The sequence below is a fragment of the Lontra canadensis genome, unplaced genomic scaffold, assembly GCF_010015895.1.
Source record: "Lontra canadensis isolate GAN:19392208 unplaced genomic scaffold, GSC_riverotter_1.0 scaffold66, whole genome shotgun sequence".
NCBI classification, from domain to species: Eukaryota; Metazoa; Chordata; class Mammalia; order Carnivora; family Mustelidae; genus Lontra; species Lontra canadensis.
In genome coordinates this window covers 10,841,445-10,868,041 of record NW_022631060.1, presented here as the reverse complement: position 1 = coordinate 10,868,041, position 26,597 = coordinate 10,841,445, and the positions used below count along the sequence as shown (strand labels likewise).

At 68.5% G+C, this 26,597-nt stretch overlaps 1 protein-coding gene across 15 annotated transcripts in view; it reads left to right on the top strand.

The window, feature by feature from the left end:
- Positions 1-26,058, top strand: part of BRSK2 (BR serine/threonine kinase 2) — a 58,895-nt gene extending 32,837 nt beyond the window's left edge. The window contains exons 2-22 of one of the 15 annotated variants that reach the window (XR_004385214.1): positions 3,556-3,650; positions 4,741-4,826; positions 7,347-7,487; positions 8,090-8,206; positions 8,719-8,752; positions 8,938-9,006; positions 9,230-9,376; positions 10,448-10,479; positions 10,810-10,974; positions 11,083-11,180; positions 11,260-11,410; positions 13,197-13,262; positions 15,135-15,195; positions 15,948-16,155; positions 16,753-16,801; positions 20,208-20,331; positions 21,535-21,715; positions 21,787-21,876; positions 22,054-22,148; positions 24,409-24,456; positions 25,915-26,058. Coding sequence is in view for 11 of the 15 variants with exons in the window: in XM_032879793.1 (XP_032735684.1) it covers positions 3,556-3,650; positions 4,741-4,826; positions 7,347-7,487; positions 8,090-8,206; positions 8,719-8,752; positions 8,938-9,006; positions 9,230-9,376; positions 10,448-10,479; positions 10,810-10,974; positions 11,083-11,180; positions 11,260-11,410; positions 13,197-13,262; positions 15,135-15,195; positions 15,948-16,155; positions 16,753-16,801; positions 20,208-20,331; positions 21,535-21,715; positions 21,787-21,876; positions 24,409-24,456; positions 25,538-25,761 (2,186 nt within the window). In the remaining 4 variants the exon portion in view is untranslated. Of the gene's footprint in view, positions 1-3,555; positions 3,651-4,740; positions 4,831-7,346; positions 7,488-8,089; positions 8,207-8,718; positions 8,753-8,937; positions 9,007-9,229; positions 9,377-10,447; positions 10,480-10,809; positions 10,975-11,082; positions 11,181-11,259; positions 11,411-13,196; positions 13,263-15,134; positions 15,196-15,947; positions 16,156-16,752; positions 16,802-20,207; positions 20,332-21,534; positions 21,716-21,786; positions 21,877-22,053; positions 22,149-24,408; positions 24,457-25,537 lie in introns of those variants that run through there. The other 14 variants (XR_004385215.1, XR_004385216.1, XR_004385217.1 and 11 more) reach the window with 14 other exon arrangements.
- The last annotated feature ends 539 nt before the right edge of the window (positions 26,059-26,597 follow it).

Sequence of the window (26,597 nt, the reverse complement as noted above, 5' to 3'; positions counted from 1 at the left end):
CGTGACGGAGGAGGGACGATCTCCCATCCCGGGTGTTAGTGACCCTCGGCACGGCCCTGTGAGGGCCAGCGGCTGGACACTGTTTTCTCCCGAGATGTGGACAGAGCGTCACGCTGCCATGCCCCTCCGTTCTGGCTCAGCAGAAGCATCCCCCTCCCCCCGTCACGGGTCTCCCTCCCCAGAACCTGCAGTGGGAGCTCTCCCCGGGTCCCCTAAGTCCAAGGACCCGCTGACACAGAGTGGTGGGGACGGCTGATGTGCGCACACAGGCGGGGCCCTGCGAGGGCCCCCCAGGCTCGGTCAGCACCGCGGACAGTGGCTGTCCTTTTCCTCCTGCTGCGTCAGAACCACGGCTCACCACCGGCGAGCCTGCCCGCACCCCACATCCGCCCCCCCCTTGTGGGCCTTCCTCGCGGGCCCTGCGCGCCAACACCGACTCCCACCCCTCCCTGAATTCCCACCCTCTTCTGGGCAGGGGCAGGAGGGACTGCGGGGGTCGGGGGAGCAGCAGGTGGGCCTTCTGGCGGAAACTCCTGGCCCCCGCGAGGGCGGGACCGTGCGGGGCTGGAGGGGGCAGGGGCAATCGAGGGTCGGGGAGTCTGGAGGGTAACTGAGTCCGTGGGCGTGGGCGGCGGCCTTCCTGGGTCTCCACCTATGCAGGCATCTGGTGATTTGGATGAGAAACGGCAAAAACAGTCACTTCTCCCTCTGCTCCCCCTGCCCCGGGCAGGAGCTGCAGGTGCCCTGTGTGCGTCCCTTTGCAGACTCTCTGGGGCCGGTGGAGTTCCCAGGTGCCTGCAGAGACCGTGGCATCCATGTGGCCCCGGTGCACGCCAGCTGGAGTGGCGTGCCGTGCACCTCGCAGGCTCCGGGCTCCTCTCTGCGGGGGCCCTCGACACCTGGCCCATGGTGGACACTCAGACTGCGGCTCTCCCTGATGCGACACCGTCACCTGCGCCCAGACCCCTGTCCAGACCAAAGGGAATTTGGGTCCTACTCTGGGGGCTCCCAGGATACTGGGCGCTCCAGCAGGGTTTTTTCTGAAGGGCCACAGCCAAGAAGGGGGGGAGGTCAAGGATGAACCCCAGGAGGCCTCCACTCAGGACTCGCCCTGCAGCAGCTGGCTCCCCTCTGCCCTGGGGCTGTCCTGCGCCGGGCTCGGTCAGCACATCTCTTCCCCTGGGCGGCTGGGCAGCCGGGCAGCGGCTGGTGGTGCGGCCGCCGCATTCCCTCACGTCCCACGGTGCCTGGAGTGGCGCTCGGTGGCGACACCAACGGAGCGATTTTCTGCCTCTGGACAGCGTCCTGCCCCTTGGACGCCCGTTTATTTTCCTTTTCTGGAAGCAGGATGACATTTCTCCCCACATGTCTGCGATTCCTGCCTCCTGAGGACCGTGTGCACGGCTCTGTGAGGTGCGTCTGTGGGCGCGTCCTCCTGGCCGTGTGCCCACTACCCTGGTGCCCGAGCCACGGTTCCCAGAGTCCTTCCTGTCCAGAGACGCCCCGTCCCTCCCATCGTTCAGCGCGGGAACGGCCCAGGGCTGTGCCCACCTGAGGTCGGGAATGCAGCGACGGGCGTGCGGGCCTGGGGGGGTCTCTCGGGCTCCTGTTCCAGCTGTCTCTGGCCTGTAGCTGTCTCCTCTGGGGAGGTGTCTGGCTGCCTTGTCCGGCGTCTGTCCTGGGCCCTTCCGGACTTGGAGGAGCTTGTCTCCCATGGGGTGGCCGCGTTTGCTGCTTGTCTCCCTGGCACCCCCTGTCCTGTCAGCCTTGTCCTGGGGACCTGTCAGGCACGAGTTTTGCTTCTAACTCTGGCTGGTGCCTGTGGTCTGGGGGCTGGGCTGGGGTCAGGGAGTCCTGGGCCTCCAGCCCTGAATTACAGACAGATGCCAGCAGCACCCTCCCACTGGGCACTCTGTGCTCTTCCTGCTGCCCTGGAATCACAGGGCTTGGGGCCAGATCAAAGACAGCTGGCAAGAGGCCCTGGGGACTGCAGGCCTCCCTGGGGTGGGAGCCGGGGGCGGGGGGGCTCAGTGGGCACACCCTGCCGGAGCCCAGGAACCCATCTGTCCTTCCCTGAGTGTGCACACGACCCCCACCTGCCCTCTGGGCGAGCACGGCATCCTCTCTCGGCCAAGCTCACCGAGAGGCTGGCCCGCAGGCCCACCCACCACAGCACGGGGCAGGGGCAAGAAGCCATGCTGGGAAGGACAGCTGTGACCATGTTCCGTGGAAGGACACAGAGGCCACGTAAAATTATGGACATGTGGTCTGTTAGGGGAAGGTGTTTTCTGCACACGTGACAAGGAATTCATTTCCCATAAAAATCGAGGGGCTCTTGCAAGTTGGTAAGAATCCCCCCGACCCAGGCGAAACCCAGCAGCTGGTGAGCATGACAAAGAGGTCAAGGTCATAGTTAAAGCAGAAACAACGGGGGTCTGGGTCACCCCAGAACCACGGGGTGGGCATGTAGTCAGGGTCCCGACTTTGATGGAGTCTGGCTAACACAGCGCGGTGTCCCTCAGTGTCCACAGGAAGGGCGTCCCAGGGTTGGGGTGCGATGCCAAGGTGAATGGGGTCCCCTGGCTCCCCTTGGGCCCCCAGGTGCTGGAGGTGGCTCCAGCCATCGTGATAGCTTTCACGTGCCTGCCTAGGAATGAAAGTCACCCTGAGGATGTCAGAGTCGGGGGCCCAGGCTCAGGGATGGAGACGGGTGTTCCTAGGCCCCAGGCCACAGAGCAGTACACCCAGAGGTCTGGAGGGTGCTGGCAGTGGCCCTGGCTGCAGTGGGGGTGGGGCTGCTGGTGGCCCCAGAGGGCTTTCCCGGCCGTCGAGGGGAGGGAGGAGAGGTGGAGGCTTGGGGCCGGCGGTCGGAACTATCGCAGTGTGTTGGGCTCAGGTCCTGGAAATGGGGCCACGAGAAAGAGTGAATTCGTGTTCTGCCCCATGGGGGGAGGCCAGGGGTGGGGGGCGGCCAGGGGTGGGGGGCATGGGGCGTGGAAGGCTGGGGTGCTGCTGTCCGGGGAGCAGCCTTGGGCCCGTCCTGCTGTCCTGGAGACGGGAGTGACCAGACTCGGGGAGCCTCTGTCCAGAGACGTGCAGGCTGAAAGGAGGTTGGGGGGTCGGGCGGTAGAGGCTGAGCATCCTGGGGGGAGAGAGGGCCCTAAGGGGGCCGGGGGTGGCCCTGAGCCCGAAGACACCCTGCCAACCCCACTGGGGATGGCTGGGCAGTGGCTGAAGGCCTGGAGTTGGGGGACTCTGGGTTCCATGACCTCCAGAGCAAGGGGGTCTCAAGGAGGTCAGAGGGCTGGTCCTAGAGGCGGGGGCTGTGCTGTGGGGCAGGGACACTGCAGGACGGAGTTGTCCTGGCAGGGATCAAGGAGTGTGGGCCGCAGACGGGGGCAGGGGGGAGTCCGGCAGGAGGCGCACTGGGCTGATGGGGGTCGGGGCAGGGCTCAGAGCCCGAGTGAGGGGTGGGCGGAGGGCAGGGCGGGGAGCAGGGAGGGCCCTGCTGGTTGGGGCCCTGGCTGGGGTCTCAGGGGCTTCTCTACCCCGCAGGCCTGGTGAAGCTGGGGATTCACTGTGTCACGTGCCAGAAGGTGGCTATTAAAATCGTCAACCGGGAGAAGCTCAGCGAGTCTGTGCTGATGAAGGTGAGCCCGGGCCGTTGAGAAGCCGGGCCAGGCGGGTCCCGCCCGCTGGGCGCTACGGGGCGCGGTTGGGCGCTTTGCCCACCCGCTGCAGCTTGACTCAGGAGGGGCCCCTGCCTCTGAGCAGGGAAAGAGAACGGGAGGGTTCCCCGGGACCGTGCGGCCAGTCCCGCTTCCCATCCTCCTCCCTCCCCGGTCCCGCGAGCCCCTCACGTGGTGGAGTCTGGGCCCCTTTGGTTCCGATGCTCAGCGGGAAGGGCCTCAGGTTCCCCAACCGGCCTGCTGGCCTGTGGGGGAGGAGCAGTCAGATCTGGCCGGCAGGGGGCATGCTGCGGTGGGGGGTCCCTGTCTGCACGCCTGCCCCTGCCTTGTGGACTGTGCCTCATATGGTCTCCCAGACATCTCCCAAGGGGGCGGGTGGGGCCGGGGTGCCAGGAGGGCAGTGATGGGCTGCCTGGGGGGTGGAGGCTGATGCGGGGCTGCTGACTCGGAAGAGGACCTCGTCAGAGGGCAGGGAGGGACTCGTGTGGGCCCCACTGGGGAACCCCGGGAGCCACGCGTGGGGCAGTTGCAAGGGAAGGTGATGCTTGCTTGGATGGGAGCAGGTCGACCCTGACCTTGCCTTGGACAGCACCCGGGCCTCACGTGTTCAACTGGGGACAGTGTTCTAGATGCCCGTAAGCGCTCCAAGCCAGAGAGATGAGAGCTGGATGGCCGGGGCCTGGGGGTCTAACCGGGTCCCACTCTGCTGGAGGCCTGGCAGGGCCTGGGTGGAACGACGGGGAGGCAGCTCCTTCATGGGATGCCCCTGGGTTGGGATGGGCCAGTCCACAGGGGTGCAGACCCCGTCGCTAGGCCGGCCCTCCTCCAAGCCTCCTACTGCCCCCATCACCCCATCGAGGCATCCAGGGGGCATGGTCCGCTCGAGCCCTCTGCCTCCCCACCAGCCAGAGACCCGTGGAGGGCAGGGCAGCGGGGTGCTGGTGTCCCCCACAGCCCGGCCCCGGGGCTGCGGGTAGGAGGGGATGGGGTGGTGGGTGCGGGGAGCTGGGCAACAAGCCTGCCCCCAGCTGGACCTCTTCTCCCCATGCAGGTCGAGCGGGAGATCGCCATCCTGAAGCTCATCGAACACCCCCACGTTCTAAAGCTACACGACGTTTATGAAAACAAAAAATATTTGTAGGTATTGCCGGGTCTGGAGAGCCGGGGTGGGGCCTCGGGGAGGGCACAGGCAGCCCCCTGGGGAGGGGCCCCGGTGAGCAGGGAGCTCTCGGGAGGCTTCCACGCTCCGCGCTCCTGGCCGAGACCTCGGCAGAGCTATCAGCTTGAACCACCCAGGGGGTAGGGCTCCCTGGAGGCGGAAGCTGGCAGCCAGGGTCAAGCAGCAGGAGACCCTTGGCCCCAGCGATCTAACCCCGCAAGCCCCGAGACTCTGCCAGGGCTTCTGGGGACTCTCCCCATTCCCACAGAGCTCCCCTCTGCTCCTTCACGGGGCTGAGACCCCAGGCTGGCCGATGGCTCACCAGGCCCCTTGCCTGACCCGCTGTCCCACCCTCTCCGGGATGTCCGGCTCCCGTGATGCTGAGAGTGGCTGACCTCAGAGGCCAGCGGAAATCTCATGTCCCAGGCACACCTGGGTGGGAAAGTGGAGCCCCCCTGCCCAGATCACCAGCTGTGTGGCCTCCCTGAGCTCACCTGGGCTGTGGGTGGCGGACCCTCCCAGGGTCACAACAACGGGGCGCCCAGCCCTGTCACTACCGCTTGTGTGACCGCAGGAGGCCAGCCTGTGATGCCCAGGCCCTCGGGCGTGTTGGCACTGAGTGAGGAAACTCGAGCAGGGGAGGGGACCCTTGAGGGCTCAGCTCCAAGCCCCAGCCCCGGGGAAGCCTGGGAGCCCGCTGGCCCAGGTGGCCGTCCACAGCTCACCTGTACTGTCCTGGGCTGTGGGGTTGGGGCACAAAGCTGGCCACAGAGGGCAGCCCCGGGGGAGCAGGGAGGCTCGGGCACATGGATCGAGGACGGGCCCTCGGTCCAAACCGCGGGTGCTCCGACTAGTGACTCTGGGCCTCATCGGTGGTGTCCCCACTGTGCCAGCTGGGACCCCAGTGTTTGCGGGTAGGGTGACGGGAGCGGGCTGGTCAGTACAAGTGTGAGGTGCTGGGTGGCAAGCCCCGGTCCTGGGGTCCCTGATGCTGTGGGCAGGAGGAACCCTGCCCCCTGAGACACACTCCTGCATAACCCCCCACTGTCGGCCTGACTGGGGTCCACCTTGCAGTGTCCAGTGGCGTCCCATGGGCTTGGGGGACAGGTGTTGTTGGCCACGTGCACACACAACACGCAGGAGATGCATCACATCTCATTACTGTGGAGATCCTCGTGAGGACAGACCTGGGACGGGGGGATGACAAGCAGAGCCTTTGGCCCCAAGGAGGCCACCTTGGCGGGGGGACGGTCAGGAAGCAAGGGAGGGCCTAGTACAGCAGCCCAGTGGGGGGGAGGAGAGGCACAGCCCAGGCAAAGGCCTGGTGACAGGGACACCACGCCTAGCACGAGGGGGATTGGGTGGCCCAGCTGGGTCCTGGAGGTCCCTGCACGCTCCCTAGGACCCCCCAAGCCCAAGGCCGCCTGGGGAGCCTGCAGCTGGAGGGTAGTCAGGGGTCCCTGCCAGGGGGGGACCAGCCCAATGCCTTGTGCTTTGATCGGACCCTCCCGCTCAGGAGCGGGGTGGGACCCCCAGGATGGCCCCTTCTGCCTGAATCCGGCCTTTCCAGCCCCCTGCACTCAGTCCCCCTGCACTCCCACCCCCACCGACCCCTCCCTTCCTGCAAGCCCCCCTCTGGAGATACCCCCTTCCCAGCACCTCTGCAGGGTCCTGCAGGTGTCCGCATCCCCGCGTCTCAGGGGCCGTGCTGTGTCCCCTGCCTCGGCGTCCCTCCCTCCCTGTAGCTGCCATCACCCTGCAGCCCCCGTCAGCGGGCCAGACATGGAATGCCCTGCCCCCACCATGGCCCTGGGCCCCCCTGCCAGTGACACGATGCAGCAGAGGGGACGGCGCGAAGGGGTGGCAGAGGGGAGTGCCAGGCCTCAAGGACTGGCCCACTGTACCCTGTCGCAGCCCTTCTGGTGGCCGAGCCTCCAGCTCCTGCACCAGTCTAGGCCGCTAGGCTCTGGGGAGCCGAGACAGGGGTAGTCCCCCCCCCCCCCGCCCCGCCCCAGCCAGCTGGGCCACACCTACCTTTCCCGTCTTTCCCTGGGGACCCCTGGCCCTGCCCTGTTCTAGAGTCTTGCTCACCCCATTTAGAGGTCGGGACTACTGGCCAGGCCTCCCTGAGGGCCCGAGTATCTGAATCAGGCCCCTGCTCTGGGAGCCCGAGCTGGGTTAGCCTGGGAGGGCCTGGAACGGTCACAGCGTGGGGGTCAGCCGCCACAGTGCCCCTTAGCCAGGGGGCTGGGGATGGCCCTGAGCCTGGAATTCCCCACAGCAGAGGGCTCCCCCCACGGTGGTGCCCAAAGCAGGCCTGCCAGGAGGTGGGGAGTGGGGGCTCGTGCCGAGGGTGCTCGAGGCTGGGACAGGTGGGGGTGGCGCTGGGACCGGGGTGCCAACCTGCAGCCTCTGGCCAGTGCTGCTGTGGCTGAGTGGCCCCAGGGCAGGTGGGTCGGACCTCGTGCAGCCACCCGATGCCCACCTGTGCCCCGCAGATACCTGGTGCTAGAACACGTGTCTGGCGGGGAGCTCTTCGACTACCTTGTCAAGAAGGGGAGGCTGACCCCCAAAGAGGCCCGGAAGTTCTTCCGGCAGATCATCTCCGCACTGGACTTTTGTCACAGCCACTCTATATGGTGCGTGCCCCGACCCCCGCCAGGTGTCCCCAGCCCCGGCTAGGTGCACCTCCGTTCCCCATGAGGGACACCTTCATCCCCCACCAGGTCTCCCCACCCCCAGGTCCCCCCCACTCCCTACAGGTACCCCCACCCCCATCAGATAACCCCCCAGCAGGTACCTCTGCCCCACCCTTGTGTTCCTTCTCTGCCCCTGGAGCGGCGGCCCACGTTCTGTTTGCCCACCCCTCCAGGAGCGTCTGGAAGCTTCCGCTAGGTGTCCGCCCCAGGCTCCAGGAGCCCCTCCTCAGGTTTCTCGGGGGTCTTGGGGCCAGGCCACTCTGGATTGGGGGTCCCGGGTTGGCCCTGGTGCAGAGCACTTATGGTGGGGAGGCCCCGGGGAGTAAAGCAAAGCCTGCCCTGGGGCGGGGAGCATGTGGTGTGACCCCAGAGGGTCCCTGTTTCTCTGTTCCCGAGACCACAGCCACCAGGACGGTGACTTCCCATTGGCTGCCTGTGACATCACCAGGCTGGGCTGCCATTGGCCCCTCGCCGTGCAGATGGGCTTTTGGGGAGGGGCGGCAGCTGGGGAACTGCTCAGCCTCAACCCGGCCGCCTTCCAGCCACAGGGATCTGAAGCCGGAAAACCTGCTGCTAGACGAGAAGAACAACATCCGGGTGGCCGACTTCGGGATGGCGTCGCTGCAGGTTGGCGACAGTCTGCTGGAGACCAGCTGCGGGTGAGTGTCCGACCCGAGGCCCCCGCCCGCCCTGTCCGCGCTGCCCGTGGTCGCGGCTGCCCGACCGGGCCGGCCCGGAGCTCCAGGGCCTCTGGCTGTGCTCCCAGATTTCGCGGCCAAGTGCGATGCCGTGAAGGGACCCCACCTGGTGACCCTCCAGGCCCGCCCCCCCCAGCCCTGGGAGGCGGGTCCCACCCCAGTGGCTGCCACGTGCTCCTGTGCGCTCAGCCCTGTGGCGCTTCCTGGGACGCCCGTCTGCTTGGACCAGGGCGGCAGGCAGACCGCCTGGAGTGTGGCCGAGCCCACCCCGTGCCTCAGTCTTCCCCAGAAGCACGCCGTGGGGATTAGGTTGTGAGGGGCTCGGCCCTACCTTGAGCCTCCTGCCGGGGTCTCCTGCGTGCCTCCGGGCGTCTCCACTGGTCCTGGGGGGCAGCCCCGAGTGCGGGCGGGCTGGGGTGACCAGGGCCCACAGCAGTGCCGATCCCGGGCCTGACGGCTGCTTTGGCCCGCAGGTCCCCCCACTACGCCTGCCCCGAGGTGATCCGGGTGAGTAGCCGCCGCCCCCCGTCCCCCGCCTCGTCACCGTCTATCCAGGGGGCTTCGCCGCCGGCGCCTCGCAGCCCCCCACGCCCCGGGCCCCGGCCGACCCCCGCCCCCGGCCCCCTGCGCCCGGGGCCCCAGCGTCTCGGCGGAGGCCGGCCGCTCACCGCGTCCCCCGCTGCCGCCCGCAGGGGGAGAAGTACGACGGCCGCAAGGCGGACGTGTGGAGCTGCGGCGTCATCCTCTTCGCCCTGCTGGTGGTGAGCCCCCCGCCCCGCCCCGCCCCGCCCCGCCCCGCCCCCCCCCCCGCCCCGCCCCGCTGGTGGTGAGCCCCCCCCCCACCGCCCCGTCCCCGCCCTGCCCTGCTGGTGGTGAGCCCCCCGCCCCGCCCCGCCCCCGCCCTGCCCTGCTGGAGGTGAGCCCCCAGCCCCGCCGCGCGCCCCGTGCGCCCCTCCCGTGGTGACCGCCGTCCCCTGCCCGCAGGGGGCTCTGCCCTTCGATGACGACAACCTGCGACAGCTGCTGGAGAAGGTGAAGCGCGGCGTGTTCCACATGCCCCACTTCATCCCGCCCGACTGCCAGAGCCTGCTGCGCGGCATGATCGAGGTGGACGCCGCCCGGCGCCTCACGGTGCGTGCCGCGGCCTCCCGCTCCCTCCGACGCTGCCCCGAGCCCCTGCACGGGGCCCTGCCTGGGCTCCGTCCCCTCCCGGGCGTCTCCTCCCCGGGGCAGGACTGGCGCACGCCGGGGGCCTACCCCCTCCCCGTGCCCGTGCGGGGTGTGCACGTGTGCGCATGTGCGCGAGCACTGGGTAAGCGGGCAGTGTGCGCTGCACGGGCGTGTACCTGCGTGTACATGGGTGTGGACAGGGCTGCTGGGCCTGGCAGGGGAGCGCCTGCTGATGCCGGCCCCGTGTCCTGGGCTCTCTGGGGCCTGGTCAGTGTGAAGGGCTCCTCACGACCACTGCTCCTGGCAGGTGGGCTGGGAAGGGTCCAGGGAAGCTGGTTCTCAAAGAAGCCCCCCGCTGGCCACCTCCTGCCTCCCTGGGGCTCAGTTACAGCCAGGAGGGCCGGTCCCCAGAGCACGGCGGGGGCAGGACTCCTCTGGCTCTTCTCTCCGGGACAAGGGCGACCCAGGGCCCAAGAGGCCACCCTCACCCACCCTCCCCAACCAAGCTGTCCCCAGGGGAGCTGGGGAGAGAGCAGGGCTGGCCCCCAAGCCTCCTGCTTACACCTGCACCCAGCCCCTTCCTGTGCACAGGAGGGCCGCCCTGGCCGCTTCCCCTGCCCTCCTCCCTTGACCTCCGAGCCAGAGCCCTGAGACCCCAGAGGCCACTCTGCTTTCGTGCTCACTCCTTCTGCCACCCAGGCCTCCCAGCCTTGCCTGCAGCCCCCCGGCCCTGACCACCTTTCCTTCTCTCTCTACGTCAGCGTTCTCTCTTCCATCTGGGGTAGGCAGGGTCCAGGTGCTGGCCTGGAGCCTCCAGGAACACAGCCCCTCCCCACACTCTTCCTGCCCTGTACCCACATTGTCCCCCATGCCCTGTCCCCATCTGCCAGCCCCTTCCTCCCCTCTTCCTGTCCTCTCTCTGCACACTCCTGCGCTCCTCACTCCCTGTGCTCCATGCTCCCCCGCCCCGCCTCCTAACGTGGGCTCGTCTGTCCCTCCTCGTACTAACTCCCTGTTTCTCTTTCCTTGTAGCTAGAGCACATTCAGAAACACATATGGTATATGTAAGTAGCTTTTCCTCCCACATCACCTGCTTTGCTTGTCACCCGTCACCGTGGCCTGGAGGGCCTGCTAGGGAAGGCGGGGGGTGACCCAGCCCAGCACAGGCCTGGCCCTAGCCTCAGCCGCTCCTGGCTCTCCAGGGCCCCGGGCTGGCCTGCGCTGGGCTCAGGCAGGACGCAGGAGGCGTGCAGGGGCTGGGCACAGGGAGAGCAGTAAGACTCGGGGCCCAGGAAGGGGTGGGCCCCACCCTCCCGGCACCTCGGGGTGGGGGCAGAGGAGGCCCAGGCTGCGGAAGGGGTGGGGAGTGACCCCAAGGTGCCTGTCGTCCGCAGAGGGGGCAAGAACGAGCCGGAGCCAGAGCAGCCCATCCCCCGCAAGGTGCAGATCCGCTCGCTGCCCAGCCTGGAGGACATCGACCCCGACGTGCTGGACAGCATGCACTCGCTGGGCTGCTTCCGGGACCGCAACAAGCTTCTGCAGGACCTGCTGTCCGAGGAGTACGTCGGCAGGGGCTGCGACCTGGTCTGGGGCGGCGTGGCCGTGGGGCGGGACCGCCTCCTGGGATGGACTTGCCTATCCCTCTCGCTGCCCCCCCCGCCCCGCAGGGAGAACCAGGAGAAGATGATTTATTTCCTTCTCCTGGACCGGAAAGAAAGGTACCCGAGCCACGAGGACGAGGACCTGCCCCCCAGAAACGAAATAGGTATACGGTGGCAGGGTGGTCTGGCCCCATGCTGCCTCTCCCAGGCCCAGGCCAGGCCCTGACCCCTGTCTGCACGCAGACCCTCCCCGGAAGCGTGTGGACTCCCCGATGCTGAACCGGCACGGCAAGCGGCGGCCTGAACGCAAGTCCATGGAGGTGCTCAGCGTGACGGACGGCGGCTCCCCGGTGCCCGCGCGGAGGGCCATCGAGATGGCCCAGCATGGCCAGAGGTGCGTGCCTTCCAGGAGCTTCCAGTGCTCTGCCTCCTGGTGGCCTGGCCTGGCCGGTGTTGGCGCCCCTCGTGGGCTGTGCTGGGTCCGGCATGGCTCATCTCTGCCCCCCGGCCCCGGGGCTGCACTAAGGCCACTGGGTGGGGCCCGACGACGCTGTGCCGGGCTGCTCGGGCTGGGCTGGACTGGGCCGGACTGGGCTGGGCTGGGCTGGGCTGGACTGGGCCGGACTGGGCTGGGCTGGACTGGGCCGGACTGGGCTGGGCTGGACTGGGCCGGACTGGGCTAGACTAATCTGGTCTGGGCTGGGCTGAGCTGGACCAGGGTGAGCTGGACTGAGCTGGTATGGGCTAGACCGGGCTGCTCGGGCTGGGCTGGACTGGGCCGGGCTGGGCTGAACTGGGCTAGACTGGGACGGACTGGGTTGGGCTGAGCTGGACTGGGCTTTGCTCTGTTGGCCTGGGTTGTACGGGGCTGGTTGGGCTGGACTGGAGGGGACCGGACTTGGCTACAGTGGGGTCAGGCCGCGTTCAGAGCCACGCAGAAGGCCTGTCCCCATGTGATGCTGGCCCTGTGTTTGGGTCCCCTGTGGCAGTGTGGGAGTCAAGGACGAGGAAGGAGCCTGGACACCAGCAGGTCTGGTCTGTGCCAGCAGCGCCCCCTGGAGGAAGGAAGGGTGACCTGGTCCTGCAGAGCCTCCGCTCATTCTGGTCGGCCAAGCCGGGCCCTTGGCCAGTCCTCATCCTGGCCTTGGGCAGGGCCTGCACGGGGAGGGACCCAGTGTTCCTGCCTAGGTGGGGGCTTTCACCATACCCCTGGGACATGGAGACCCAGCTGTGGGGGTCCCAGCTCTGAGGCTGTCCCTGGTCAGCTTGGGGCCGAGCGCTGGGGACAGCTGGGCCTCTCAAGGTAGTGGCCTGGAAACGGCCACCATCAGAATAAAACTGGGCTGGTGGTTCTCAGCTCCTTCGGTGGTCCCAAGCCTCCCCTGGGGAAACAGGCTGGCTCCAGACCACCACGGCCCCTGCCCTTGGGATCTGGCACTGGAGGGGCTGGTGAGGGTGGTGGAGAAAAAGGTCTCTGCTAGCTGAGCCGCTGCCCTGACTGTGCCTCGTGTCCTGCCTGTTGTGGGCGCCCTCGACCCCAGCAGGCCCCCAGGGCGAGAGGCTGCCTCTCCCCAGCCCACCTTTCCTGAGCCTCGCCCCTGCTCTCCCGGTCGACCTCCCAGTGTGGCTGAGTGCCAACGTGGGGCCCACCGCATCCCGGCCACCCCACGTCCCTCCCTCCTTGTCTGCCCAGAGCAGGGGCCGGGCACGGGAGGCCGCCAAGCCCAGTGTCTGCTCCACCTTCCAGGCCTGGCTGCCTTGGGGCCGGAGGAGCTGGGACAGGGTCCACTGTGGACCATCCTGGCGGTCCCTGGTGAGTCCCTTCCTGCCAGCTCCTCCCACGCACCCCTGCCGCCCCAGGCCCTGCTTCTTCTTCTGGCTTGGCCGCTTGGCCCTGGGCCACAGCGGGCCGCTGGCCAGGGCTGGAGGGGTCCTCGGGCTGGTGGTGGGTGCTGGGCACCTCCAAGGCCTGGCCAGGCCCCCCGCCAGCAGGTCACCAGGGTGGGGTGCGCCATGGCCCCGGCACTCTCCTGCCCGACCTCCCCTTGTGTCCGCGTGCCTGGCCTTGGGCCAGGTAGGCCATGCCCAGCTCGTGTGGGGCTGCGCGGAGGTCCAGCCTCCCGGGCCGCCGGGTGGGGCTGCGTCAGTAACTCTGTTTTCTCACTTTGTTCCTGCTGTAGTAAAGCAGTGTTCAGTAAAAGCCTGGATATCGCTGAAGCCCACCCCCAATTCAGCAAAGAAGACAGGTATACACCCTGCCCGCCCATCCCCCACCCCCCAGCCCCAAGGACGACGCTGGGCCTGGTGGCAGGGCCGGGCCTGAGGCCCTGAGGAGGCGTGGGCTGCTGGGGCAAGGCCAGTGGCCAGCCTGACCGGGTGGGGAGACCCACTGCGCTCTCCCTGCCCGGGGACCCCCGAGAGTCTGCGGGCTGCGAGGCCTCTTCCGCGTGGCCCTGCTTCCCCTCCCCTCCTCCATGCTGTGCTGCCCACAGGGGTCAGAGCGGACGCGGCAGACCAGGGCCGTGGCAGGCTCCCCAGGAGGTGGCAGGAGGCATGACAGTTTCTTGGGTCTCTGCATGGGGCCTGGCGTTCCTGAGCCCCCCAGCCCTGTCCCTGCAGGGCCTGCTGCCCGTGGGGGACGGTGGTCGGGCCCCACCTGTTCCCCCCCGCCTGCTCCCGTACCTCTCCGTGCCCCTGCCTGCTCCCTGCTGGCCTCTCGCCGCCCACCTGCCCTGGCTGCTCTGCGCGCGGGCCCCCTCCTTTCTGTCACAGGCAGGTGCGGCCTGGTCAGACAGGACAGTGTGGAGGCGGCTCCCCACCCCTCCTCCTTCCACTGCTGCTTTTCTGGTTTCCTTGTGCCGAGTGGCGAGTGCATGGCTGGCTCAGTGGCAGGCAGGCCCCAGGCGCTGGGCCTTGCTCTTGGCGGCTGCCCGGCTGGCCTGTGGCTGCTGGGGTGGGCAACAGCCGGACCGATGGCCCCCACTCCCCTTCAGCGTCTGAAAGCTTTGGACCCAGGCCTGGCCCTGGGCACTGTCCTGGCTGTGCGCAGGCTGGGCTGGGGGACTGGGAACAAGGTCAGCGCCACACCCTGGCCCCGTGGCTGTGTCAGGTGGTGCAGTTGGAGGGTCCTTGCCATGGGGCCTGCAGAGGCCGGGGCCCTGGTCGGAGTGGGCTCAGCGCCTCCCTGAGGCCCAGGGACTGGGCCGGGGTGTGAGTGGGTGGGCGAGGGCCCTCTTGGGGCTGGGCTGCCTGGTGCGGGCAGGCCTTCACTCGTTTCCTCTTCTCTCCTGGGGCTGCCTTGCCCCCCCCACCCCGCCCCATTTTCTTCCTCGAAGGGAGGCAGGTGCCAGCACCCAGGGCTGAGCGAGCATGGTGTGCCTTTCCTGAGGCCATGTGGTACGGTGGAGTGAGGCTCCTGCCTCGCAGGGTGCCTGGTTCTTGCCCCGCCAGGTCTGTGGGCCCAGTGGGGCCAGTGGTGGACCAGGCTCGTGGTCCCAGCCAGTGCTCACCCCAGCCTGGCCTTGCCCCAGCCCTCGGGGTGCCAGTGAGGAGAGGGCTATGGGCTGGCGTGCTGTGGGCAGCTCTGGGCCGGGCAGGTGGGCCGTGAGCATGGAGGACTGGGCCAGTGCCCACTTGGTGGCCCACACGCTAGAATGGGAGACTCTGTCGAGCACAGGACTGGGGGCCTGTGACAGTTCAGCTTTGGGGGTTCTGGCCGGGCTCAGAGCACCAGGGGCTGGAGAGTGGACCTGACACAGGGGCTGGACGCAGCTCCCAGGAAGCACCCGTCTCCCCTCGTCCCTCTGTCCATCCAAGCCCCTGACAACACCCTTGCTGAGGGCTCCCTGGAGCCATCCCGGGACTGGGCCTCCTGCCTGGAGGAGAGGAGCCTGAGACGGGCATCCAGCCACCCCACTGGGCTCTGACGGGGCCCTCCCTGGTCCTGGGAGAGGCGGGGCGGGGACAGCAGGACAGTCCTGCGTGTGGCCAGGTGTGCGCAGGCCAAGGCGGCCTCAAGGCTCTCGGCCGGGGCTCCGGCCTCTCAGAGGGTCGGCCCGGGGGAGAGAAGCCGGGAGCTGCAGCCCCCCAGGCTGACCTGCCCGCACCGGTGTCCACAGGTCAAGGTCCATCAGTGGCGCTTCCTCGGGCCTGTCCACCAGCCCGCTGAGCAGCCCCCGGGTGAGCCCCCACCCCGCCCCCCAGCTCCCAGAGGCCCAGCGTGCACCGGCGGGGGGGGGCAGGGAGGCTCCCAGAGCCCGGGCTGGGCCGTGCCCCCCCACCTGCTGCCGCCCCCGTGGTTGCTTCTGCTGTGGCTAACTGCACGTTCTTTTGTTTTGTTTGTTTGTTTTCTCGTCTGTTACTTGTTTTCTTTTACGGCAAATGCTCCCACCCCCCACGCCCGCCTGTCCCCGCTGGTCCTGCCTTGGGGTCCTGCTTGAACGTTTCTTTCGGGTCCTCCTGGTGCTGTGTGTGTGCATGTGGTGGGGGGGTGGCGGGCGCTCGCATGGCGGACCCTCGGGGACCCTCGCGCTCTGCCCCCTGCCCTCCGCACCACCCTGTAGCCTGTTAGAAAGTTTGCCCTGCCCCCCCCACCCTCCGAGAGCCCCTTCGTGGCCTGCCCCCTGGCCACCTCCGCGGAGCCGGAAGCTTGCCGGAGCGCCTCTCGGCCCGGACACGTCCTCCCTCCACAGGCCGCCTCGCGGCCCAACCCCAAGACCCAGACCTTGCCGAGCAAGGCCAAGCTGACCGACAAGCCGCTGCAGGGCACCAAGTCCAACCCACTCCCGGCCGGCACCCAGGCCCGACCCCCTGTCCCGGGGGGCCTAGGCCCCCAGCTCGCCCTGCCCCCGGGCCCGCCGACCGTGCCGGCCTCTACCCGGCTCCTGGCCGCCGGGACTGAACCAAACACCAAATCTGTCCCCACCATACAGGTGACCCCTCACCCCTCTCCAAGGGGTAGTCCCCTCCCCACCCCTAAGGGGACGCCCGTGCATACGCCCAAGGAGAGCCCGGCAGGCACGCCAAACCCCACGCCCCCGTCCAGCCCCAGCGTCGGAGGGGTGCCCTGGAGGACGCGGCTCAACTCCATCAAGAACAGCTTCCTGGGGTCGCCCCGCTTCCACCGCCGGAAACTGCAGGGTCAGTGCAGGGCCGAGGGGTTGCCGCTCTGTGCTGGGCCCCAGGGAGCAGTCTGTGTCCTCTAGGCCAGCGCAGGCCCAGGCGGGGCCTCCAGATGGCTGCTCGCTCCCAGGCTTGCCCGCTGCGCATCGGGGGCCTGGTGGCTGTGGCCTTGGGGCCGCTCCCAGCTCCTGGGCTTCTCTTCAGCCCAGTGATCACTTGAGGCCAGGCTCCTTGAGCCCTGGGAGGACAGCCAGATGACAGGCAGGTGGGGGTGAGGGCCATCCGCAAGCCTGTGGGATGGGGTTGTGGGGGCAGCCCGTTGCTGAGTGCCAGGTGTCAAGGCTCCGTGGGCACTGCCAGGCCATCCGAGCCCGCAGCACAGCCGATGGGTGGGCATGGGGGCGAGTGCCATCTGTCGGGGGACAGCAGGGCCAGCTGGGGGCCAGAGCAGGCCTGGCCTGATTATAGCACCAGAGGCTGGGACAACCCCATGGCCGTAGGCTCTGGCAGGGGCAGGAGCCCGTGGGCTGGCTTGTGGGACCACAGTCACAGTGTTGGGGTTGGGGGGCGACAAGGGCAGGGCGGTCATGTCTTTTGTCCTTCCCATGTGCACAGTTCCGACACCAGAGGAGATGTCCAACCTGACCCCGGAGTCGTCTCCAGAGTAAGTGGCTGCTGCCCAAGGTTGAGGGGGAGCCCCTGGCCTCCATCCCGGTGCCCAGACACTGACGTGGCGGGGGGGCTGTGCTGGAGCCTCCCACATGGCAGGCCAGGGGGCCCTCAAGGGCTGCAGGGCGAAGCACCCCAGCCCCTCCAGGTCTCCTCTCCTCTCTCCCTGTGCCCCTGGGCTTGCCCAGGTCCCCCTTCTACCTCCCGCCTGGGACGCCTCCTCTCCAGCACCGACAGCTCTGTGTCAGACACCCGGAATGCCAGGTTAGGGAGCAGGACTCACAGTGCAGAGGGAGCTGGCTGGCCCCTCCTGGCCCTGCTCAGAAGCCACAGCCTGGGGCTGGCAGGAGGCAAGGGACGGCACAGCCATGCCTCGGCAGGGCTGGGGCTTGCCCGCTGGAGGCTCTGGCTGGCACGCCGGGGGAGCCGTGTGGACCAGAACCTGAGCCTCATGGCAGAGGTGCTCACCCTGCTCTGGGCACGGGCTCAGCCCCAGTACGGGGAGCCCGAGGAGGACCAGCCTGTGGGGTTTGCAGCGGGGCAGCCTCCAAGGAGGCCTGTGCTGGGCAGAACGGAGGTGGAATGTGGCCAGAAACTTGGGGGCTCACGGGGACGGAGCGTCTCAAGGTGAAAACTTGGCGCCGGCCGAAGAGGATGAGGAAGAGCCGTGCACTGGCCTGGCGGGAGCTCGCGTCCGGGGGAGGGTGGCGTCGTTCAAGGCCAGGAGCAGACCAGGCCCTCCGCGGACCTTCGCCAAGAGGAAGGAGCCGCCCGTGGGAGGCGGTGGGCGAGCAGAGCCACAGCCAGCCCGCGGCCAGTCTGGACAGGGAGGACTTGCTGGAGTGGCCCTGCCCGCTCTCCCCGCCCCGGCAGCGGCCTTGGTCCTGCAGCCCCGGCAAGACGACGCACACAGGAACCGCGCTGTGGATGCGGGGCAGGGCCGGCGAGGGCACAGGCAGCCTCCACAGAGTCCGCAGTCTCGTCGCCAAACGGAAGTGCCACCACGTGGCTTGCTCTGCGTGAGGCGGGCTGACTCCTGGGCTGCAACGTGTCGGGGTTAGGGATCCCATCCCACCGTTGGTGCCCCTCGGCCGGAACGTCCTGCTGTTGTCACGGCGCTCGCAGACACCCTTGTAACGGGATTGTTGGGCGTTCGGGCTGCTTAGACCCCACGCACCTGACGCCAAGTCGGTGCCCACAGCCTCCCCTCCTTCCCATCCTCCAGTCCCTCTGGAGGCCTCGCTGCCCCCACCCCCGGGGGTCCTGGCCAGCACCCACCGCGTGGCAGGTGTGGCCGATGGGACGGAGCAGGTTCGCGGTGGCCCCAGAGGCCTGTGCAGCTAATGCCTCGGCACCGCCTCCTATGGAGGACGCGCTCGCCCGCGGTGTGTCGGGGTCCGCAGGGAAGCTCCCGGGACAGCGTGTGTGCATGAGTGTGCAGGTCTGAGACCGCAGATTCAGCGGGTGCAGGTTCCGGTTCGGGTGACGTCACAGCCCTGAGTGTGACATGTGCAGGTGGGGAATTCACGCTGTGGCGTTGACTGGAACTTGGGGAAGCTGCAGCCTGTGCTCCGGAGGCCTTCACCTGCTTGGGCGAGGCCCACCACACCAGGGAGAGTGGTCTGCTTTACTCGGAGAGGCCCAGCGGCTGCCTGGATGGCCCGGCCCGCACTGAAGTTGGTTGGCACCGCCTCTCCGGCTCCTTCAGGCTTCTTCCGGGCACGGGACTGCCTATTATGCCAGGTGCCAAACTGCCAGCTCCCACACTGCAAATAAGTTGTGTTTTTGGTGCTGTTCTTTGTCAAGGGAGGAGAAGCAGAAACCCTGTATGCGGGTCCCAGAACTGCCCTTCTGCGTACTTGCTGGGCTGCAGGTGCTGGGGCACGGCGGGGAGCAGCTGGACCCAGAGCGGACAGTGGGCAGGACGGCAGGATGTGGGGAAGGAGGCAGAAGTGGCCGGTGACCAGGAGGTCCGGCAGGACATGCCTGCCCGTCGTCCCCGTCATCCCCTCTGCGCTGTTGCTGGGCCGGGATCCCTGGGCCGAGTAGAGGCTGGCTGTGGAACCGGGCACGGAAAGGGAAATCACGTGCTTGGGAAAGCCACCAAGAGGTGCCGGAGAATCTGCCCTTACGGTTCCCCCTGCCAGCGCTGATGCCCACGCCGGGGCAAGATGCTGGGCCGTGTGGGCCGAATGGGCGTGTCCATCGGCGGAGCCGTGAGATGGCCGTCAGGACATGTTGGCACTGCCACCTGGCAGATGGCACTGGGCTCAGCAGCTCTGACACCACACACTCCACATCTTGGGTTCTGTGGGTCAGGCCCTGGGCCGGCCCAGTAGGGCCCTCCACCTTATGGAGTCCGTGGGCTGTGGTCACCTCCAGGCTCAGCTGGGCCAGGACCTGTGGCCAAGCTCCTGTAGTCGTCGGTGGGATTCAGGGCCTGTTGGCTTCTGGACCAAGGGCCTCTCCATCACGATGCAGTGGAGACCAGCTAGCAAGCAGGAGACGTGGCCTCGAGTGCCATGTTCTTGGAGGTGACATCTGTCACTCATTCTGCTTAGAAGAAAGTCCTGGCCTGTCCCCGCCTCAGGGAGGGGTGTGCAGGATCACGGGGCCAGCTGAGGGCACCCATGCTAGTGTGCACAGCAGTGAGGGGTTGCAGACAGTGCTGGTCAGATGCAGATGCTGGACAGAGTAACAAGGCCGGACAGAAGACAGGACAGGAAGGGAAGCCCTGAGCACCAGTGAGGGAGGGGCTGCGTGCAGGAGGGTATACCACTGACCCGCCCAGCACAGCACTGGGCTTTGGAACAGCCTTTGTGTCCCAGACTGACCTGGGCTGGGCAGCAGGCAGCTGAATAGCCCCTGGTCCTCGAGGACGGGGTGGCCAGGGGGAGCCGAGGCTGTCCCACCAGATGGGAGGGGCATGGAGCATCCCGAGCCCTCAGGCCCCACTGTCCATGCAGGGTCTCTCCTGTCCACTTGTCCTTATGGGTGCAGAGCTCCCCCACCAGCCCCGACCCCGTACCCTGGCCTTCCGCATTCCCCCCACCCCCCAGTACAACCCCAGGGCCAGGGGGCACATTCCTCCGGGTGGCTGCAGGACTGCTGCAAATTGCCCCAAAACTTGGTGGCTGAAACAGAGAGGAGCGAGACTGGGTGTCAGGGTGTGCTCTGCTGTCCTTTCTGGTGGGTTCTGGTGGGCACTGCCCAGGCCCAGGCAGGCCTGGGGGTACGGGGCCAGGCCGAGACCGTGGGATTAGCATTAGGGCTGTAGGGTCAGGGCGGGAGGAGGCGGGGGCCAGGGCAGGAGTTGGGGCAGTAAGCTGGCCCTGCCCAGGAGGCTTGGCTGACAGCACACCCTGACGGGAGCCGCCCTCTGCCCCCTCCCCCTCCCCCAGGCTCGCCAAGAAGTCCTGGTTCGGGAACTTTATCAACCTGGAGAAGGAGGAGCAGATCTTTGTAGTCATAAAGGACAAAGCCCTGAGCTCCATCAAAGCAGACATCGTTCACGCCTTCCTATCGGTGAGCCTCCTGCCCGGCTGGGGACACGCGTCCCACATGGACACTGGCTGGAGCCAGACGGTCGCTGCACGGGCCTTGGGCTGGGGAGGGAGGCCGGCTGTCATCATGAGCAGCCCTGGCTGTGGGAGCACCAGGGATGGGGACAAGCGTGGGGGTGGGGTGGGGACAACTCACTGAGACGGAGTAAAGCACAGCCTACTCACGGCGGCGGGGACCTGGGGCCTGGACACAGGGACCTCTGCCAAGTCTGTCCCAGGGGCCTGTCTCCAGCTCCCATGCACGCTCCCCATCCCCCACCCCCCACCGGCTGCCGCCTCCTAGAGCCCCTCTGGCTCCCTGAGGCCAGGCTGTGCTCAGGCCCTGGGGGTGCTCCATTCGCGTCTGTGAGATCCTGAGCGCAAGGAACAGAAAGCCCTGAAGGTCTGCTCCCAGCGTCCTGCAGGGGGCCTGGCCCGGGGTGGGGTCCCCCCGGGATCAGAACGCCCCCCTACCGCCCCATTCAGGGCTGGGACCTGTCACGGGTTTCTTCAGACTGGCGTGGCCTCAGCCCAGGTTTCCCAAGGGCCGGGGGCCCACCTGCCGTGGTGGCCTGCTCGCCTCCATAGGGCCCCTGGTCTGGGCCTCCCTCTCCATCCGCTCCTGCGAAACCCTCCCTGGTTCAGCCTCCCGGCATGGACTGGGCCTTCCAACTGCGAGGCCAGCACAGCACTCCTGGGCTGCAGAGCCCTGGCCTGGGGTGACCCCTCCAGGGCCAGACGGCCTCCTGACTTGGTTTCAAGGGCATTTCCCCCGGCTGCTCGTACGCCAAGTGCTCAGGGGCCTCTCTGCCCATCCTGGGAGCGGCCCCTTTCCCGAGCCCACAGAGTAGCAGGTGCCACCCTTGGCAATGGCCGTGGGGTCCCCGCCTCGGAGGCCGTCACCCTGGTCCTGGCTGCTGCTTCGTGGGGCCTCCTTGACCCTGTCTCCCCCAGCCCTCTCCTCTTCCACTCTGCTCCCACGTCCCCAGCCTGCACGCAAGCCGAAAGGCAGAGGTCCCGGCCCAGTCTGCGGGGATGCAGCGGTGTGGGCGGGTGCCCCGCACTCCCACGCCGCCCTCCCGCCCGCACTCCTGCACCCCGTGCACACCCACGCCACCCTCCCTCCCACACCCACGCCGCCCGCACCCCGCACCCCCACACACCCACGCCGCCCTCCCGCCCGCAGATCCCCAGCCTCAGCCACAGCGTCATCTCCCAGACGAGCTTCCGGGCGGAGTATAAGGCGACGGGCGGCCCGGCGGTGTTCCAGAAGCCGGTCAAATTCCAAGTGGACATCACCTACACGGAGGGCGGGGCGGCGCACAAGGAGAATGGCATCTACTCCGTCACGTTCACGCTCCTGTCAGGTGAGCCGCGGGCCAGGGCACGGGCTCCGGGCACCAGCCCTGTCCTGGCCGTGACGCCCCGTTTCCCCCAGGCCCCAGCCGCCGCTTCAAGAGGGTCGTGGAGACCATTCAGACCCAGTTACTGAGCACACACGACCAGCCCTCTGCCCAGCACTTGTCAGGTGAGCTGGGGCTCAGCTCAGGCGCCCTGCGGGCTGGTGAGCAGGGGTGTGGCCCCTCTGACGTGGCCCCCCCAGGGGGCAGGGCCCTCCCCGGCGCAGTGGACCGGCCCATCTCTGCATACCCAGGGAGGTAGGGCCCAGCACACCACACTGAAAGGCGCCTCTTGTCCACTGTAGAACCCCCCCCGCCAGCGCCAGGACTAAGCTGGGGTGCTGGGCTTAAGGGCCAGAAGGTGGCCACCAGCTACGAGAGTAGCCTCTGACGCTGGCAGGTAAGGTGTCTGGCCTCGCCATAGGGGCAGGGAGGGGGCTGCGGGCAGGTCCTCTGGCGAGAGCCAGACTGACCCCCAGAAGGGCACCCCGTGCCCGCTCACACATCCAGCGGCCGCTCCCGGGCCTGGACAGGCCGCGTAGGGCCCAGCACCTAGGCTGAGCGGCCAGACATAAGCAGCCTGGTCCCAGGCCAGTGAGGGAAGGCTCCAGGAGAGCAGTGGCCAAGGTCCTGCCCGGGAGCCTGCCACCCTCGGGGCTCCCCCGGTGGTACCCTGCGAGGCTGTGGGCCCAGCGCCCACGCTGGCTGACACACGGTGGGGCCGCCTGCTGCCCGCCTTCCCAGCGACAGGCCTGTGATTGTCCGGCCATGAGTTCCCAAAGGAGGGGCTCCCCAGCTGGGCCTACAGGGGGTCACACAGGGAAAGGGTCGGCCCAGGCCTGGACGTGCTGGGGGTCCGAGGGCCTGAGAAAGCCCACACCGCTCAGCATCTGGTGGGGAGTGGGCTGTGTGCCCACTGTGGGTGGGGGTGGGTGAGCCCGAGCTTGGGCAGGCCGGGCATGTGCACGTGTCACCGTCCCTTAGCAAGGCTGTGGTTGCTGTCAGAATGTTGGGATGGCACGGCTTGCCAGGAGGCCCGTGTCAGGGTCAGGGTCTGGGGCCCGTGTCAGGGTCACCCCATCCAGCCCGAGCCTTGTCTCTGAGCATCCCCGGCACCTGGCTGGAGCCTCAGTGGGCCCCTCCTCCAGCCTGGCCCCACCTGTCCCCTCACCCCCGCCATCCTCATTTCATTGTGTGTGTTACCCTTTTCTCTCCCAACATGTGCCTCGTCACCCATGGGCAGGTCAGGGCAGGGGTGGCCCAGCAGCCTGGCCCCGGGAGCCAGGTTGGCATTGGAGGTAGGCCGTGGGGCGGGGGTGGCTCCCTGAACTTTGAAGGCCCCCATCTCAGAGCAGAGTAGGGGTGACAGAGGGAAACTGAGGCCAGGGAAGGACAGAGCTTGTCCGGTGAGGTGAGCAAAGGCCAGGGCCTGTGGCGCTGCCCAGCGGATGCCTGAGCCTGCAGCCACTGTCTGGGGGCCACAGTCTCTCTGCCCCTGGCTGGGCCATGGACAGTAACCTAGGAGGGGTCATTCTGCCCGTTAGCAGGCGTCCCTCGTGCCAAGTCCCAGGTGCAGCAGTGAAGGAGCTAACGGTGAAGTCCTAAGTGAAGTCCTAACCCCATGCCAAAGCAGGGGCCTCTGTTAGCCCTGTCCCTGCAAACTCCTGGGTACCCAATCTAGGCCCCAAGCCCGTCTCCCCTGCCCTCCTTCAGGGGCCTTAGACCTGGGAAGCCTAATCCGGGACTCCAGCCCATGCCCAGGCGCCCTCCCCAGGCCTCCTGAGGGTCTCCTTGGACTCTGGCCTTTCCCAGCACCCTCCTCCCCCCACCCCATCTGCTCTGGGTGCTCTCGTCTGGCGAGCTCAGTCCTAGAGCCGCTGTGAGCAGGGGGCAGAAGTGGGGGCCGGGCTGCTCAGCTACCAGGGCAAAACACCTGGTGGCTGCTCCAACAGGGACAGGAGGCGGAGAGGTCACCTTCCACTCAGCGGGGGCCCCTGTGAGAGCCTTGAGGGAGGAGCCCCCAGCCTAGTCCCCCGCCAGCACAAACACTCCCAGACCCAGCAGAAGGTGGGAGAGGGTCAGAGAAGGGCGAGCCGACAGGAGCTGAGGGCAGGTGGGAGCCGCCCAGCTGCCTGAGCCACACAGTGGCAGAGGGAGGACACACAGATGGCCAGAGTAGACCACAGCCAGAGCCTGGGCTTCTCAGCACCAGAACCTATGTCTGGGGCCCAGGGGAGGACAGAGGGAATGGAGGACGAGGCAGGCCCAGGGCACCCGAGGGGCAGGGCAAGGCCTGTGTTCTGGCTCTGGTGGCAGGAGGACTTTCCTCTGCCCGGAGAAGGCCCCCACTCTGCCCACATTCTGGGCGGGCCGCACCCCAGGCTCCACCCCCAGCCCCACCCCGCCCCCCGGGTCCGCTCTTTGTGGGCCCCCCACCCGCCCCCGCCCTGCTCTGGGCTCCACCCCTCCTGGTGTTGCCCCTCCCTCTGGTGGGCCGGCCCCAGCAAACCCCCTACTGGGCTATGGCCCCCCGCCCCACGCCGGGCCCCGCCCCTCCCTGGGGGCCTGGCCAGAGGCTGAGGGCAGCGCCTGGCCAGGAGTCCAGGCGGGAAGACTTTTTCACATGTCTCCCTCCCTCCTTTCTCCATTCTGTGCTCCAGACACCACTAACTGTATGGAAATGATGACGGGGAGGCTTTCCAAATGTGGTAAGAACCCCCCACACGCTCACCTGGGACCCCCCCAGCCTGTCACCCCCACCTGCAGCCTGCTCCTGGCAGGGTGCTGCCCCCACCACCCTTAGGGCCATCCTGGGGTTCCTGTGTATACGCGGGGTCCAGATGTGCACACTCGTGCCCACCCAGTCCCCCACGTCTGCCAGGAGCAGCCTCCATCACCCACCGCCCTAGGGCAGCCACAGGCCCGGCCCTAGGATCCAGGCAGGCCAGGAAGGGACCCCAAGGCTCAGAGCAGTAAAGGGTCCTCATGCTCCAGAGCTGGCAAGGGTCCTGCGTGTGGGCTCCGGCCTGGGGTCTGGGTGGACTGCAGCTCCTGAGCAGGAGGCTGGTGTAAAGCTCTCTGTGCCCTGGAGGGAGGTGACGGCGTGCGGTGCGAGCGCACCGCCGCTGGGGCCACGGGAGTCAGGTCTGACAAGCAGAGCGGAGGCCACAGGACAGCGAGAACAGGCCCACCCAGGTGGGGGTGGTCAGACCATGTCTGCCCTCTTCCTCTTGCGCTTAGGACAGTCCCTCTGGGGTCAGGGCTCCCACTCTGGCTGCCTGCCCCCGGCCCTCCCACACCCAAACCCTCCACGCCTGTCCACCCATCCGTCCATCTGTCTGTCTGCTGCTGACCTCTGTGTCCATGCGGTGCTGCCTGGGCTGGCCAGGGGCCGGGCTCCAAGCCTCCGGGGAGGAGTGTGGCGGGCGCGCTGGCTGCAGTCTCCCCAGCCCAGGGACGGCTCCCCGGCCGCACGCACGGAGCCGGCCTGGGGGCCCAGGCTCCTGCTCAGCCCTGCGGCGTGTGGGCGCGGTGGTTCCTCCGCCGCGGGGTCCGCCGAGGGACCGGCCGGCCCGGCCTGCCCGGGGTGGGGGAGGGGAGGGGCCCGGCCCGGGGAGGGAGGAGGGGATCCTTCCGCGCGCCCGCCCCGCCCGCCGCCCGCCCGCCCGCCCGCCCGGCCGGCCGCGCCTCGCTCGTGGGCCCGGCCCCGGCGGCGACCGCGGGTTCACGCGTGTGTTCTCTCTCCCCTCCCCCCTCTTCTGTTTCTCTCCTTCTGTTCTGTGCACCCAGGCAGCCCATTGAGTAGCTTCTTTGACGTAATTAAACAACTTTTTTCAGACGAGAAGAACGGGCAGGCGGCCCCGGCCCCCAGCACGGCCGCCAAGCCGAGTGCCCACGGCCCCCTCGGTGACGCCGCGGCCGCCGGCCCGGGCCCTGGAGGGGACGCCGCGTGCCCGCCGGCCCCGGACCCGGCCCGGACGGCGCCGCCCGCCGCCCGCCGCGAGCAGCCTTAGCCCCGTAGCCGCTGCCCCCGCCGGCCGCCCGGGGTGGAGAGGAAAGGGGGCACGGGGGCCACCGCCCGCGCCGCCGCGCCCGCGCTTTCTCTCTCCCGCTGTCTCTGTCTCTGCCTGTCTCTGACGCGGCCACTGTTTCCGCTCTGATACCAGGAACTGTCCCGAAAACTTAACATGTCACCTCCACGAGGCCGTCCTCGGGGCTCCGCGCCGGACACCGGCTGACCGAAGGCAGCTGCCGCGGACCCGCCCTCCCTCGTCTCCTGCTGCCGCCGCCGCCCCGCCCCGCGGCCCCGCCCCCGCGGCGAGGCCCCGCCCCTCCGCGCGCCGGCCCCGCCCCCGCGGCGAGGCCCCGCCCCCTCCGCGCGCCGGCCGGCGTGGCGGCTCCGCCCGGGCTCGGCTCCGGACCCGCGGGGACCCACCCCCGCCCCCTCCGCCGCGCGGCAGGCCCAGGCCGGCGTCCGGGGCAGGGCAGCGTCGGTCGGCCAGTCCGCCCGCGTCCGCCCCACACCCCCCCCCCGCCCCGCCGCCGCCCCTCCCGCCGCTCGCTCGCGTCCGCCGCCCCCGCCCCCCGCTCGCCTGGGGCTGCCGCGTGCGTTCGCGCTTGGCGACCCTTCCCGGCCCGAGTGGACACGGACCCTGGAGGCCCCGGAGCCACCTGCCTGCGCCAGGGCCGGCCGAGACCAGTATTATTTATTTGCTGCGTTAACTTATTGAGTCCCTTACTCCTCCGTTCAGGGAAGGGGCAGCGGCCGTCGGTCTGTCTGCGTGTCTAGGGCCGGGTGGGGGCCGCGGCGCCCGGAGGCTGGAGCCGGCAGAGAGCCCGGGGGGCGGCG